At 34.4% G+C, this 16,809-nt stretch overlaps 1 protein-coding gene across 1 annotated transcript in view; it reads right to left on the minus strand.

The window, feature by feature from the left end:
* Nucleotides 1-16,809, minus strand: part of Plxdc2 (plexin domain containing 2) — a 420,433-nt gene that overhangs the window by 120,522 nt on the left and 283,102 nt on the right. Inside the window, exon 5 of the mRNA XM_046423047.2 lies at nucleotides 189-311. Coding sequence (XP_046279003.1) covers nucleotides 189-311 — 123 coding nt within the window. The remainder of the gene's footprint in view (nucleotides 1-188; nucleotides 312-16,809) is intronic.

A 16,809-nucleotide genomic window follows, 5' to 3' on the forward strand; every position in this document is an offset into this window, starting at 1 on the left:
CATCACATCTTTAATGTTAACAGTACAACATTTATTGTTTCAGGACATTTGCATCAAGTGACTTACAAATATGATCAATCAAAACAACAAGAACAAAAATGAAAAAGCCCCACAAAAATATTAACATTATTCGTAGCTTGATGTTTAAAAATATATATTCAACAAAAAGCAGGCTATGCGATACATACCATTATCAAAATATCTAACTGTTGAATTTCTGGAAACACTGGGATCAAAATTTGCCATTAAAGGTGCTATGTACTGTGTGGCTGTTAGCATCCGATGCACAACTTCTCCAGTGTATATGAAACCTATGATTAGAAAAATAGAAAATATGTTATTAGAATGCCTCCAACACAATTGTAATCCTATTTTGGAAATAAAATATAGTAGCTATATGAAAAAGGAACACAATATCTATAATGTCTGATTGGCAACAGTTGGTCTGGATAAAGTAACAATTCTCATATGGTTTGGAAGTAACTTGCAGACCATTAAATCATAATTCTGTGATAGGTGCAATTTTAATTGTGAGGAAAGTGCCTATGGTCCCAAGAGATTATTTGGCTGAGATATGCTATTATACTACTATAAGTAATTCAAATATTTAATTTTTTATTCTTAGTCCCTTCATATTTTAACACTGGCCTAACGTACAAGTCCTTTGTAGAAGTGAATTTGTTTTCAAAATAGCTTTTTGGTTTCTCTTAAGCTATAATCTCAGTGTAGGAAGTTTAAGAAATCACATTTCTTGATAAAATGCAGAAATGTTTTTTGTCTGTTTTTTTTTGAAAGTGTCTAAATACCCATGACAAAGCTTTCAAATTTCTCAAATTACTCAAGCCTTTATAATACTATCACCACATCAAGAAGATAAGATCTATGTTTGCAGATAAGATGGTCAATTATTGAGGATGTACAAATGCCTCTTCATTTAGACAGTTATCAGTGTCAGCCTATTTTAGCAGTTGGAGAATGAGAGGGAATTTACTATGGAGGACTTAGCTTTGAATTAACTTTCAATAGCTACTGTGTTACAACTCTAACCCACTTTCAATTATTCACACTACATTTATTTACTTTGTGGATTATCCATGACAAATTGGTAATCCTATACTGGCTTCTTGCCTCCAGGGTCTGTGGCTGCCTGAATGAAGAGTCCATTCAGGGAATGCTAACTGATTTTAATATGAACTTAAGGAACACACATTGAGAATAAACATGCAAATGGGAATGCATACACAATTTTAAAAAATAAAATGTGAAGCAAATTATTTTTGACAATTCAATTGTAATGTTTTAGCAATTATGAATTAATTAGATATGTCTCTTATAGATCATTTTTCAGTTTTCACAAGAATTAATAAAACACACAAGATATTAAAAAACTCTTACAAAACTGTGTAGTATTGAAGCCTCACAAAATGCTAAACTTTGCTATCTTACTTTATGCCAGGAATGAAGATTTCATTGGAATATTGTGCTCTTTTTGGTTTTAAATTCTTGGGCTGTATTTGTGGCTCAGTGGTAGAGCACATGCCCAGCGTATGTAAGGCACTGGGTCTGATACTCAGCACCACAAAAATAAATAAATAAATAAATAAAGTTATTATGTCCATCTACTTTTTAAAAATATGTTTAAATAATTCTAACATGTAATTTCTAGATAAGTCCTTCTAGAATCAAATCTAGTTATTTATAGACTTGAGCATTTTTTGTTAAAAACAAATATATTTTACTAATAGCAATTTATGATATTATAATCATTGCATTTATTATATTTCCTTCTAGAATTTCATTCATACCCTGAATGTTCAAAGTCCAACATCACATCCTTAAAATTATGAACATGAAGAGCAAATATTTATCAGGGCAAATGATTTATTTTTCCTATCTTTACCATTAAACATTTATAATTTCATGATTGAAATGGATATAGAAAGCCTACAGGTATAATCTTTAAGGAATATGTTGAATTAGATTCCGAAAGTTCGTTCAGAGAGAATAGCTCCAGGTATTATTTTCCTGCTCTATATTTTCTATATGCTTAGTACAAAGGACAACAATTCAAGGCTGGAAAATAATTTTCAATTGGTATAAAATCTAATCACCGAAACAACTATTTAAGAAAAGCTTTGGTAATTCCTAGAATTAAAGAATTGCAAAATGTAGCACCACCAATGAATTCAAAAGCTTAATTCTTTTTTTTTCTCTTTCATTAAAAAGAAATTTATTGCCACATAATATCTGTATGTATCAATGAAGTACAATGTGATGTTGTGGTTCATGTATATATTGGGTAATGCTCACCTCTGTAATTAGCATATTTATCACCTTAAACTTTTATCATTTCTTTGTACTGCATACATTCAAAATCTCCTATTTTTAGATAGACAAGGCATTATTGTTAATTTTATGCACCATACTGGGCCTTAGTACTCCAGAATTCATTTTTACCATTTTAACTGTAGCATTAGACATGTTGACTAATCTCTACCTCTTCCTCCTTCTCCTGCTTTTCTCAGTCTCCGATAACCACTATTCTGCTCTCTACTTGTGTGAGGTAAACTTTTTAAGATTCTACACATATAATTATTAATGTGAATATTTAAAATAAATAAGATATCTACACTTGTCTCTCAATATTTCTATATAGATTTGGCAAGGAATTACTCTCTGTTATCTATAATCCAGTTTTTGGATCAGGGAATTATTAATAACTGCTTCCTTTAATAAGAAAAAAAAGTTTTTCAGCACTATGATTTCCCATATTTCAAGAATTTAATTTCAAATAGTATCTAAGCAAAAATACAAGAGAATTTGCTAACAGTAAAAACAATAGAGTTCTTCACACTTTCATTATTGTAACATTAAAATAAATCACAACTCCTATTACTACAAGTACTGCGATTGCTGCAACGACAGTGGATGAGAAACAGTGACCACGCTTGATAACACATCTGTCACTACTAACGCTAATACCCTGTTCACACCACCAAGGGGCAATGTGAAAATAATCTGAGGATGAAAAAAACCTCACTACTCTGAAAAATGAATCGGATTTTGCTAATCCAGGGAATACCTTGTGTTTTCTTTCTTGGTCACATTGAAAAATCATTTCTATAAATATCTCAGGTTAGATTTTTGGTTGGTGGTACTGGAGGTTGAACCCAGGGGTGCTTTACCCCTGAGCTAATTTCCAGCCCGTTTAAAAATTTTATTTTGAGACAGGGTCTTGCTAAGTTGCCTAACTTGCATTCTTCCTGCCTCTGCCTCTCAAGTAGCTAAGTTTAGAGACATGGGCCACCAAACTGGGCTTTCTTAGGTTAGTTTTTTTTATTAATTTTTAAAATTTATATATGACATCAGAATGCATTACAATTCTTATTACACATATAGAGCACAATTTTTCATACCTCTGGTTTTATACATAAGTATATTCACACCAATTCATGTCTTCATACATGTACTTTGGATAATGATGTCCATCACATTCCACCATCATTTCTAACCCCATGCCCCCTCCCCCCTCCCATCCCTCTGCCCTATCTCGAGTTTGTCTATTTCTCCCATGCTCCCTCTCCTTACCCGACTGTGAATCAGCCTTGTTATATCAAAGAAAACATTCAGCATTTGGTTTTTTGGGATTGCCTAACTTCACTTATCATTATCTTCTCTAACTCCATCCATTTACCTGCAAATGCCATGATTTTATTCTCTTTTATTGCTGAGTAATATTCCATTGTGTATATATGCCACATTTTTAAAAATCTATTGACAATAGCTAAACTGTGGAACCAACCTAGGTTAGTTCTTAATGACTAAGAAGTAAAACATATAATTCCAGCAATAGTTCTTGATTTTCTAGACTTACAAAATACCACTTTGGCCACAGTAATAACTGAGAGGCAAGTAAACTTACTAGCTTGCTGAGAGAAGGGAAATGTAATTACATGTTGAATAAGAACCAGCTATATAATAATGTAAAGAAATTTGTCCAAAGCAGAAAAGGTACTTATAGCTACCACTACCTTGTTTACACATTTATCTCTTTTCTTTGGTTACTATGGGGCATGCCCAGTTGTAGAGGGAAAAAAAAATTCTGGTGATTCATATAAAAATATATTAAATAACATTTAAATATATTTAAGCAATACATTTTAATTATTTTCTTCCAATGTCTTTGTAGCCATTTGAAGGATTAATCATAAAATTCCTTCACTCATTATGTTCCTGTCATATAAATAGTAGCCATATTTCTTGTCATAAGATTTGTTGAAAAGTTGTTGTTATCCTGATAATTTGGGACTCAGAAAAATATCTTTCTTTAAAAGAACCAAATTAAAAAAAATAGCAAGCTGCTTTGCCCTTTGAATCTTTAATAATAGCTAACACACTGAGTTTCCAATCTACTAGTAAACCTCAAGTCAAGTTCTAACTGAGTTCATGTGTCATCAGTAGCTTTGTTCTTTGCACCTTGAAGGATCTCTTGGAACTGCTTTTTGTAAGTTGTCTCTAAACATCTGAATCAACTTTTTAACAATATGTAAACCCCTTTGTTATAGTTTAGACCTGGGATGTCCCTGGAGGGATCCTATAGTTGGAGGCTTGGCCCCAAAGGCATCAGTGTTCAGAGATGGGAAATGACTGGATCTAACCTCCTCTGTGGATTAATCCACTTGATAGGTTACTGGTGGATTAATAACCCAGTTGGGAGGTAGAACTTAGTTCAAGGAAGCAGGTGACTGGAGGCCTGTCCTGGAAGGGTTTCTCTTATCCCAGGCTCTTTCCCCCCGTCTCTTGCTTCCCTGCTGTCATGAGCAGAACAGATTTCCTCTGGTGCATCCCTCTACCATGATGCTCTGACTTCAGTTCTTTTCAGGCCTAGAGCAACAGAGCCAGGTGACCATGGAGTGAAACCTTTAAAACCATGAGCCAAAATAAGTTCTAAGTTGTTTCTGTCAAGTAATCTGGCCACAGAGGCAAAAGGCTGATAGCCACTCCCAGGTCATTTGAGGATTTTATCATTATAGGTTCTATCAGGAATAAATCACATTCAATGATTATGATTTATTAACCACAAATACATATGCATTAACCAGAAATATTATTGGGGTAATAATGTGATAATTGTGTTACTAATGAAATTAACCAATCTCTATATAGATCTTTACTAATTACATTATTTTCATGTGCTCACTTTACTTTATCCTCACAATAATTCAAAAAGAATGTTGGTTTTATTATTATTTTTATTTATTCGATGAAGTATTTAATAAGACTGGGTAATTTGTCCTAAGTCATATAGCTATAATAGGTCTCATGATTCCAAAATTTAGGGATCTTCATGGAATATTGTAGAATTAATTGAGTCCAGTTTTGTGTGAGCTATTGTGGAGAACAAAAAGTTAGGTGTTATCCTCTGACTTCTCTTGAGATCACTTCCTCAAGTTAAAACTCCCAGAAGCACATACTGTCCCTCACTGGATTTTACACTTAAACAAGGAGTTTAAGGAAGAAAAAATGTGTTCTCTTTGTGTGAAATTTCAAGCCTGTATTCTTAGAGTGGAATTGGAATCACCTCAAATCCTGTTATGTTTATTGTATTGCTGAAGCCTCTGTTTTTTTAATTGGAAGATATTATCAATAGGTTTAAATTAGATTCCTTTATTGAATGCACCAAATGAGACTAAAATTTGTGGGTGAATTACATACAATGAGAGAATTTATTTCACAAGAGAGTTAAATTATTTCCTGGTGTTTTAACTAAGTTATTTAACTTCTCGGTGCCTCAGTTACCAAATCTGTAAAATGGGAGTGTAATGGAATCAGTTTAGATGAAAAGCATCCAAAAAGAGTGTTGAAAATAAAAATCAGCAAAAACCCAGACCATCATTTAAATTCCCTGTAATTTTCACCCTTCAAGGTCTTTTCTCTGTAATGCATACTAGTTGATTGTAGAATTACACTAGGATGCTTATATAACTTTAAAATTGAACTTCAGACTGAGTATAAGATGTGTTTATCTGCTTTATTCCTATTTGGGTTAGGGTACACCATTGGAATTAACTGCAAGGCAATAGATACTAAAATCACTTACTGTCCACAGCTTTTAATTTGAACATCCTTCTTTATATTCTGATAGAACAGGTACCTTGTAAAAATATTAACCTCCTATTGGTTGCAAATGGTTTCATTTAATTGAAAGTGTCATGGTAATAAAGGAAGCCAGAAAAGGCTATAATTGCCTGTGAAACATTCTATAAAACTTGAATGTACAAGGGGCTACATAAAACATTCTACTTCATCATCCTTCAGTTGCTATTTCTGACCCCAGAGGCAAGGTTGGAGCTAATCTGTATGCCTGGAGGGCACTAAACATTTGTAGTTAAATACTGCTTTTAGAGTACAAATAACAATGGCCCATGTCACTTTTGTCACCTGGGTTATGACATGGGTCCTGTGATGTCTACCCATTAACAGAATAAATAGAAATTTACAGATGGGATCTGGAGAACGGATTGCTTTTTCTGATTTCTCATTAACCTCAAATGTGATAGGTTCCGCTTCCATTCATGAAAAAATAAGTGAATTAGCTGGGTGTTGTTTGTCAACAACTCTTGTTTTGTCAACCATTCAGTGTTGGTGGCAGACAGTTTGCTTGAAGCAAACCAATGAAATCTGAGTGTAGTTCAACTTTTTGATTTTTCACAAATTGCATTTTATGTCATAATATAGATTTTACATGCTATAAACTACCTGCTGTAAGACAAACACTCATTTATAATTCAGTCTTTTAAATAAAAACATGTGTGGTAGAAATGGTTAATTGGAAAATTAACAAACATATCCATGAGTTCCTAAGAAGTAACCTATAATACTGTCGATTTCCTTTATATTTTCAACTAGCTGTCAAGGTAAAATATACCAAATATATTTTATGAACTAGCTGTGTGTGTGTGTGTGTGTGTGTGTGTGATCATATCTCATATCATGGACTCCTTCACTGTATTGGCTTAAAACACCATTGGGGATTACAAACCATAACAAGGTCATTTCCTGAGGAGGAAAAAGCAACAAGTGATAACTTGGTTACAAATTATGTTCACAGAATTTTTCCAGTATAAAAAAATTTATATAAATTGAAAATAATTTATATAAATAAAGTACTTCTCCTCAACTCCAAATGGAGGAATAGGAGCTGAAATCAAAGGTGAGAGGAAAGACCAAAAAAAAGCAAAACAAAAAACTTCCTTGCCCATTTTCATTTTGAATTAGAAACAAAATTATTGATTTTATTTCTTCCTTTTCCATCTTGCTCCACAAATAATTCAATGTAACTTGTTTATAGTTAATTCTTGTTAATTCTTCATGGTCACTGTCAATACCTCTCACTCCACATCCACTTATAAGCTTCTGATTATCCAGGATTTCTAGATATGGATTTATTTACCCTGTACCTTGTGTGAATGAATCCCCTAGAGCTGTATAGTGCACAAAAGATCTAGCTTTTCGGGGGTGGGGGGCATTGAATGGTGCCCTTTTTTCTGAATTTTGTAAATAAAGTTTACTTATTTTCTTACGTAGACCCAGGTAGTATTTCAAAAGGCTTGATCACAGAGGTTTATGAAAGTAATGGGGTACACACCGCTAGTGAATTGGAATGTGCTATGCAATGTCAGGGTTCGACTTAGGTTGTGAACTGTCATTTCCTTGAATAGATGTTGGTTGGAGCTTGGTGAATATTTTATGTACTATGTGAGTACTGTATGTACATGCTTATATGCATGGGGTGGACATTGAATGTTGATTAAACTATAATGTACTATGGTCTATTAAGGATGATTTATGGATGAACATTATTGTATGGGGGTGAGCATAGAGTGATATCAGCAACATAGCAGAATAGAAGTTTCCAATGCATATCCACTCTCAGAACATCAATTTGAATAACCATCTATGAAAAGAAAAAAAAAAAAACTTTCATAAAGGCTAAAAAATCCAGATGAGAAATTGTAGAACCTGGGTGAAAAATGGCAATAAGGAATGTCACTTTGAAGAGGGTAGTGTCAGATTATTTACGTGATCCCTCTCTAAAGTAACACAGAATGGGAGGAGATGTCCTCTGTACAAGGGAAGGTGGGCAAAGCAAGAGCTCAGCTTTGCCATAGACCACCCCTGTGATGGCCAGCGACAGGCTGCCTTGCATTCAGATTCCAAGCTGCCCCCAAGGCTTCAGGTTCCAGGCTGACCCTGTAGTTCCAGGATTTAGACTGGCCCCAGCACCATTTTTCCTCATGAATCTGAGTTCAGAAAAACACCCATGGAATCCAGGCTTACGTAGTGGAGCCTGGTGCCAGGCCATTCTCTGAAGCCCTAGAATCCAGGCCCTTATTAATGGATCCCTGGTTCCATGACTGTTGTTATGGGCCCAAGCACCAGGCCTGCTCAGTGAATCCGGGCTCCAAGGCTGGATCCAAAGGCACAGTGCAGGACAGCTGCTGCAGTCAGGCACTAGGCCCATCCACTCTGTGACACAGCCAGTCAGCCTTAGGCCACCAGCAGCAAGCCCTCCCACAGATTCCAATGACCACCTGCTCATAATTCATGTTTCGGCTGAATAAAGGGTATTCCTTGCCAAAATCAGTCTGTAAAGAGTGACAGAATTTTCTGTTTCTTCAAATGCACAAACATGAAAATAAGGGAACAAGATCACAAATAATCAAGGTAATGTAACACTACCAAAGTAACCAAATAAAAACGCATAATACATCCAAATAACCAGAGACTGCAAAATGCTGGAAAAAGAAATCAAAATAATTATCTTAAAGGATCTCAATGAGGCTCAAGAATGTAGCTCAGTAGTAAACTGCTTGTTTAGCATGCAGGAAGCCCTGGGCTTGATCCCCAGCACTTTCAAAAGCCAGGGTGGGGAGGGGGAAGAAATTATAAGAATTTAAACGAGCTCAATAAACTATAAGAGAACACAAACAACTAACTGATATCAGGAAAGCAATATGTGAATAAAATAAGAAGTTTAACAAAGAGAAATCACCAAAAAGAACCAAACAAAAATTCTGGAGCTGAAGATCATATTACTGAATTTTAAAACATCCTTAGAAAATTTCAACACCAGAGTCAATCAAGCCAAAGAAAGAGTCATGGAGTCACTGAGTTTGAAGATAGGTCATTAAAAATTATCCAGAAGAATAAAAAGAAAAAAAGATGAAAAAGAATGAGGAAATCCCACTTGACTTATGGTATGCAATGAAGCAAATCAAAAATACAAACTGGGAATTCCAGGAGGAAATGAGAATGAAAAAGAAGCCAGAAATCTTACTTATAGGAATAATAACAGAAAATTTCCAAATTTTGAGAAATGAACAACCAAATTCACAAAACCCAAAGAACCCCAACTAGATTAAACATAAAAAGATCATCATGAAGACATATGATCAAATTCTCAAAAGTCAAAGATAAAGAGAGAATTTTTAAGATAAGAGAAAAGCTAGTTGTTAAATACCAGGTCACATTTATCTGGCTATCAGAGGATCCTCAGCAAAAATATTACAGGGCAGGAGAGAGTAAGATGATATATTCAAAGTGTTGGAAAACAAAATAAAACAAAAAAACAAAGCAAATGAAAACATGGCCATACAAGAGAACTATATCCAGCTGAACTGACTTTCATAAATGAACCAGAGATAAAGGCATTACCAGACAAACAAAAACGAGAGTTCATCACCATTCTTAACTACTTCATAAACTTATTCAAGTTGAAATCATGCTAAAAACATAAAAACATACAAAACAATAAAAGTCACAGAAAAGATCAGAATGTAGACAAACTCAGCAACTTTCAGTAAAGATGGTACATAGATCACTTTTAACTGAAGACTAAAATTTAAAAGAAGTCTTAGAAATAACTCTAATAGTTAATATGCAATACAAAAAAGATGAGAATTATGATATCAGTTACATAAAATATAAGAAGAGAAGTTAAAGTGTGAAGTTTTCATATAAAGCAGACATTATACGTTTAAACTAGACTGCTATGACTTGAAGATATTTTACATAAGATTTAAGGTAACCATAAGAAAATGCTGGTAGAGAATACACAAAGCAAAAGAAAGGAATCAAAGATAACACCACAAAAATAATTGAAAAACAAAGAAAGTCAGCAAGAGAGGAAGAACTAAGAAGGAACTATCAAACATTTAGAAAATAATTAACAAAATGTCAATTGTCATTCCTACCAATGATTGCTTTAAATGTGTGAATTACATGCTCTAATCAAAAGACATAGATGACTACATGGATAAAAAACAAAATCTGACTTTATGCTGCCTATGAGAAACTTATCTTAAGGACACACATAGGTCCAATGTGAAAGAACGGGAAAAAAATTCCCCAGAAATGGTAACCATATAGGGATGGCTATACTTAAATCAGATAAAAAAGGCTTTAATCCATGTCCCATCATCCAATACCATAAAAACTTAATTGAGACATTTCATAGTACTGATATAAAAACCTATAAAACCTATAGTTTTTATATCAGTACTATACTTAGGATGATGGAACATAATGGGTTAAATCAGAAACTTTCACATGAGGTAAAGAAAGTCATTACATAATAATAATGGGGTCAATTCAACAAAAGGACATAACAATATATATGCCCCTAACATTGAGAACATAAATATTAACAGAACCAGAAGATGACATAGACAGCAATACTACAAATAGTAAGGGATTTAAATTCTCCACTTTAAACATCTGACAGATCATCTGGGCATGAGGAAACAGAGAACTTGAACTGTAATGTAGACCAAATAGATCTAATAAACATATTCCATTTAATAGCAGCAGAATGCACATTCTGTTCAAGTGCACATGAAACATTTTTTAGGATAGATCATATGTTACATTAAAAAAAGTTTTCACTGTCCTTGCTAATCCCCTGCCCCTGCCTTTTCCCTCCCACCCCTCTTCCCTACCTAGAATTCATCTAATCCTTCCATGCTCCCCTTCCCTATCCCATCAGCCTCCTTATATCAGAAAAAACATTCAGCATTTGTTTTTTGCCATTAGCTAAATTCATTTAGCACTATCTTCTCCAATGCCATCCATTTACCTGCAAATGCCATGATTTTTTTCGCTTCTAATGCTGAGTAAAATTCCATTGTGTATAAATGCCACATTTTTTTATCCATTCATCCACTGAAGGGCATCTAAGTTGGCTCCATAGTTTAGCTATTGTGAACTGTGCTGCTATAAACATTGATGTGGCTGTGTCCCTGTAGTATGCTGCTTTTAAGTCCTTTCGGTATAGTCCGAGGAGAGGGATAGCTGGGTCAAATGGTGGTTCCATTCCCAGATTTCCAAGGAATCTCCATACTGCTTTCTATATTGGCTGCACCAGTTTGCAGTCCCACCAGCAATGTATGAGTGTGCCTTTCTCCCCACATCCTCACCAGCACTTATTGTTGTTGTCTTCATAATAGCTGCCAAGTACATGTATGAAGACTTGAATTGGGTGTCAACATACTTTATATACAAACAGAGATATGAAAAACTGTGGTATATATTTGTAATAAGAATTATAATATAAAAAGTATACATATAAAGGCATGAATTGGCATGAACATACTTTATATACAAAGATATGAAAAATTGTGCTCTATATGTGTAATAAGAATTGTAATACATTCCGCTGTCCTGTATTTAAAAATATAAAATTAATAAAAAGAAGAAAAAAAAAGTTTTAACAGACTTAAAAAGACAGAAAACATACCCAGAATCTTTTCTGACCATGAATGATATGAAATTAGAAACCAACAGCAAGGAAAGAAAGTGGAAAATTTATACATATACAGAAATCAAATAGCACATTCCTGAGTCATCAACTGGTAAAAAAATAAATCAAAAGGGAAATCAACAAATATCCTGAGACAAATGAAAATGCAAACACATATTTCAAAATTTATGGAATGCAGATAAAGCAGTATTAAGACAGTATTTTGTAAACAATTGAATCTGAAGAAAAAAGAAAGATCTCAGAAAAATAACCTAAAATGATACCTCAAGGAAGTAGGAAAAGGAAAAACAAATAAGCCTATGATAAACAGAAGAATGGAACTATAAAGAATCAAAGCAGAACTGAATGAAATATATGCTGAAAAACCTATAGAAAAGATCAATGAGGCCAATGAAAGAAAATTAAAAGCCCAGAAATAAGTCTACTCATTTACAGTTTTTTGATCATTGACAAAGGTGCCGGTAACTCACAATAGGGGAAAGGGATAGTCTCTTCAACAATGGTGCTAGAAAAACTTGATATCCAGATGAAGAAGAATGAAATTGGACCTTATCTCACTCCACATACAAAAATCAATGCAAAATAGAATGAAGACTTAAAATTACTAGAATAAAACATAGGGGAAAATTTTTCTTGAAATTAATGTGCACCTTATTGTTTTTCTTTTTTTTATTTTTTAAAATATAACCACAACCCCAAATGCACAGGCAACAAAAGCAAAAAAAAAAAAAAAAAAAAAGACAAGACAAATATAGGATTTTATCAAACTAAAAAGATTCTTCTTCCCAGCAAAGGGAGGAACAATCAACAGAATGACAAGTCAATCTACAGAATAACAGAAAACATTATCAAACTACAAATCCTTAAAGAGGTTATTATACAAAATATATAAGAAACTCAAACAACTGTGTAACAAGAAAACAAATAACCTGATTAAATGGGCAAAGGACCTACATAGACATTTTTCAAAAGAAGATTATATATCTTAATGGCTAACAGGTATGTGAGAAAGGGCTCAGCATCACCCATCCTTAGAAAAATGCAAATTAAAATTAGAATATGATATTACTTTATGCCTATTGGAAAGGCCATTATCAAAAAGATGAGAGTTAACAAACGTTGGCAAGGATGCAGAAAAAAAAATAAAGGGAAGCCTTGAAGATTGTTCATGGGGATGTAAATGACTAGAGTCATTATGGAAATGATATGGAGGCTCACCCCCAAATTAAAAAAGAGCTACCATATGACCCCCAAATCCCATTTTGACTATATACCCAAAGGAAATAAAATAACCATGTCAAAGGAATACCGGAGTAGTATGTGCATTGTAGCATTTTCCATAATAGTCAAGATATGGGATCAACCTAAGTGTCCATCAGTGGATGAATGGATATAGAAAATGTTAAACTCAGAAGCAAAGGACAGAATGGTGGTTCCCAGGAGCTTGCATTGGAGAAAATGGGAAGGTATTGATCAAAGAGTATAAAGTTTCAGATATGTAGGATGAATAAGTTCTGGAGAGCTGAAGGACTATTGCTGGTAGTACAGTGTTGTGTACTTGAAATTTGCTAAGGAGAGTATATCTTAAATGTTCTCCCAAAAATTAAAAAAAAAGGAACTACGTGAGGTGATAGATACATTAATTAGGTTGGTGTTGGCAATCATCTATGTGGATATCAAAGCATTACATTGTAGATCTTAAATGCAAATAATTATTATTTGTCAATTACACTTTAATAAAGCTGGGGGGATGTCATCACCTCCAGAAGAAACTTGAGACTCATTCCTACATGAGGAGCAAAAATGTGAGTTGCTTTGAATAATTTACAGACCCAGACCAAAGATACGGAGCTCCTTTTGTCACAAGCTGGACTTAAATATTGTAGTCGAATTTTAGCTTGGAGTTTCATCCTGAGGTCTGCTACATTTCGGGGTACACTGCCCTGAGTTTGCACCAGCTGCTCCCTTGAATCCACCTGCCATCTTAGATTCTACTCTCTGTGGGAAGCCTTTTGAGAAGACTACATCTTGGCTTTCTGATTTGTGTGTGTTGGATACCTATGAAATTTCTGCTTATGTTGCCTGGAAGCTACATAATACTTTTGGGGTACAGCCCTGTGTGATCAGCTGGGTCTCGATCCAGGTTCTGGTTTGCTCTGGAGGGGAGCTTATTATAGATTTCTCTTTCTTTTCCTTAATTTCTAGCACTCTCCATCCACCATGAGGAACCAGAATACCTCTCTTCCTTTTCTAAGGACTCAAAGACTATCATTTGATGTAATTCTTAAAAATGTAGACTGTGTATGTGGCCCAGTGGTAAAGCACTTGCATAGCATGAATGAGGTCTTGGGTTTGATCCTCAGGACTACATACACAAGCCCAGAAACAGTCCTACAAAGAAGATGCTCAAATATAAATGGGGGCTGTATTTTTTTTGTCACATCACCAAACCTTATTGCACTTATTGGATATTTTATAGAACTAAATGTCCTACTATAAAAATTAGGTAAATTAAAAGTAGATGTATTACATAGCAGAAACATAGCCCTTTTGGGTTCTTGCCAATTATAATCTATCCAGTCTCTGGTTTATAAAGCAAATTTTATTCTACATTTTTAAAATGATAACTTCACTCACCCAGATTCCTTCTTCAGATGTATTTTCATTTTCCATAATTGTTTAGATGTTCCTAGGACAGAGAGAGATCTCATCCCTAAATTTTACCCGGATTCATGCAAGTCAGGCCATGACACATCCTGACCATGCTTACAGTCTGCTCATTGTCTTCCCCTTCTCAGTGCAAGAGAAAGACCATTCATCTGGGTAGGAAAGAAGTGAAAAGGAACAAGTACTTGGTCTCTTGAAGACAGCCATTGGCATTGTACCACCAGCCCCCAAGCCAGGGCTGGTTCCTTCCTTTTTTTTCTTTCAAAGTAACTCAAGTATCTGAAGTATTTCCTCCATTAGTCTGAGTTTCAACTGTTTTAGCACTTATAGTTCCAACCTAATGGAACTATACTGTTAAATATGCTGTGTGTGTGTGTGTGTGTGTGTGCATGTGTGAACGTACATGCACATATAAATATATATGGTGCATGTATAATAGTTTGTGTGTATGATAGAGTGACATATATATTGTGCATATGTAATATGTGTGCAAACACACATAAGTATATATACACAAATAAATGCATTTATATAGATGAGAAAGAAAAGCATAGTGGACTCAGCTTTGAGTCTCTTTAATTGTCTCTTTTAAAACTGTATGACCTCATGTCATCCTTTACTCTCAATGACTTTGCAAATTCTTCTGAAAAATTAGACTGAAATCAACCCCCTTTTAAACAACAGTGAAGATAATACAAAGTCAACTGCAATTCTACATTCAACACAAGTACGTGAGCATTTTGCACTTCAACACCATTTCAAAATTAGAGCTCTATAGACTGCAGCTGCATCAATTTCACTCTTCATCATTGCAGCCCTGTGGACACGCTTATACCTCTGTGATACTTCCAAACTTCTGGAGCTACTTGAGCTTTACAATCTCAGAGTTGTGATCATGGCTACATTTTCCCAGATCTTTGAATAGTCTGGTCCTCAGAGGTGATGGTACACAGTCTCTCTCCTCAGTCCTTCACCAAAGTCTATAAAGGTAGGTTTCATCTCAAAACTTCTGTCACTTGTACATCATCAACCAGTCCTGTTTTCTTACCTAGGATCAGACTCAAGGGATTATTTTCAATATTCCTTAATTGGTTTCTTTTTAGACTTTTTTGAGAGATTATTAAAAAGTAGAATAGAGATCTCTACAGCATTTCTTTAGATTACCCCTGAAAGGTCCGTGATAGTACTAAATGGCTAAAACCCTCTTCCTCACTGCCAGTGGGTAGTAGGAAATGTGTGTATGAGGGAGGGGGTTGATTATCACATGTCTGGGAGACACCACTGAGATTCAGTTGGGAGAGTCAGCTTTAGATGTTCCATAGTCCTGCACAATGAAGAATGGTCCTATTCAAATGCCCATTGCAACAGTTACCAGCAGTTGAGAAACTGTAAGGTGTTGTTCATTTCAGTAATGGGCTGGCATTGAATAACATTCTCATTCTCTCTAAATAAAACCCCATTACTACATGAGAAATTTCTCTTCAACCCTTATTGATTCTTGCATATTTATTACTGGGTTGTTACTCTGTTCCCAAATACTCTTTAGATGCTTCTACTCCAAGGTTTATGGTTTTCTTATATGTAGATGTATTATTAGCACACACTCCTAAATTAACTATCCTAGGTGATTCATTTATCTTCAGTCATATTTAATACTCAGAGAATTTCTGTAGGAAAAGTTATATAGAGAAAGATTTTGGTTTTGGAATTTTAAAAAATCTAAATTCTGTCCCTGATATTTAATAATTACATGCTATGAATAAATTATATGTACACTCTGATATTTGGACTTTATGGCTTCAAAATGTGAATGAGAATAGATTCTCAACAGGAGTGTTACAAGGATTATATGAAATAAATAATGAAAAAAAAAAAAAACAGTATGGCCCCATCCCTGGAATAAGTGTCTCCCATCCCCTTTGCCTTTCTCTCTTATCTAAAGTTCCTATTATTTTCTCAAAAGTACTCAACATCATAATTATGAGCTGACTGTAACCTCATTTCCCTGGGAGCTTCCTAGGGATGGCTTTGGTTAAAGAAGACCTACATCACTGATATAGAAAAACAAGTCATTTTTACCCAGTACATATTATATCTACATTCCTAGGATATCTTATTAATTCCTTGTTCTGATCAGATTGTGACATTTAAAAGTAGGTCTACTCCTTGAAATAGTAATACTAGGCACTTTAATAGTTTATAATCCACCCTCTCCAGCTCCTGCTACATACCCCTCCTCCTCTTATTCAGGCCAGAATAAGAGGTCTTGACCTAGAGAGGTCCATTGAAGGGAAACAATAAACCAATAACCAATAACAAAA

The sequence above is a fragment of the Marmota monax genome, unplaced genomic scaffold (assembly GCF_021218885.2).
Source record: "Marmota monax isolate L192 unplaced genomic scaffold, Marmota_monax_Labrador192_F-V1.1 WCK01_AAM20220418_F8-fsc00098, whole genome shotgun sequence".
In the NCBI taxonomy this organism is placed as follows: domain Eukaryota; kingdom Metazoa; phylum Chordata; class Mammalia; order Rodentia; family Sciuridae; genus Marmota; species Marmota monax.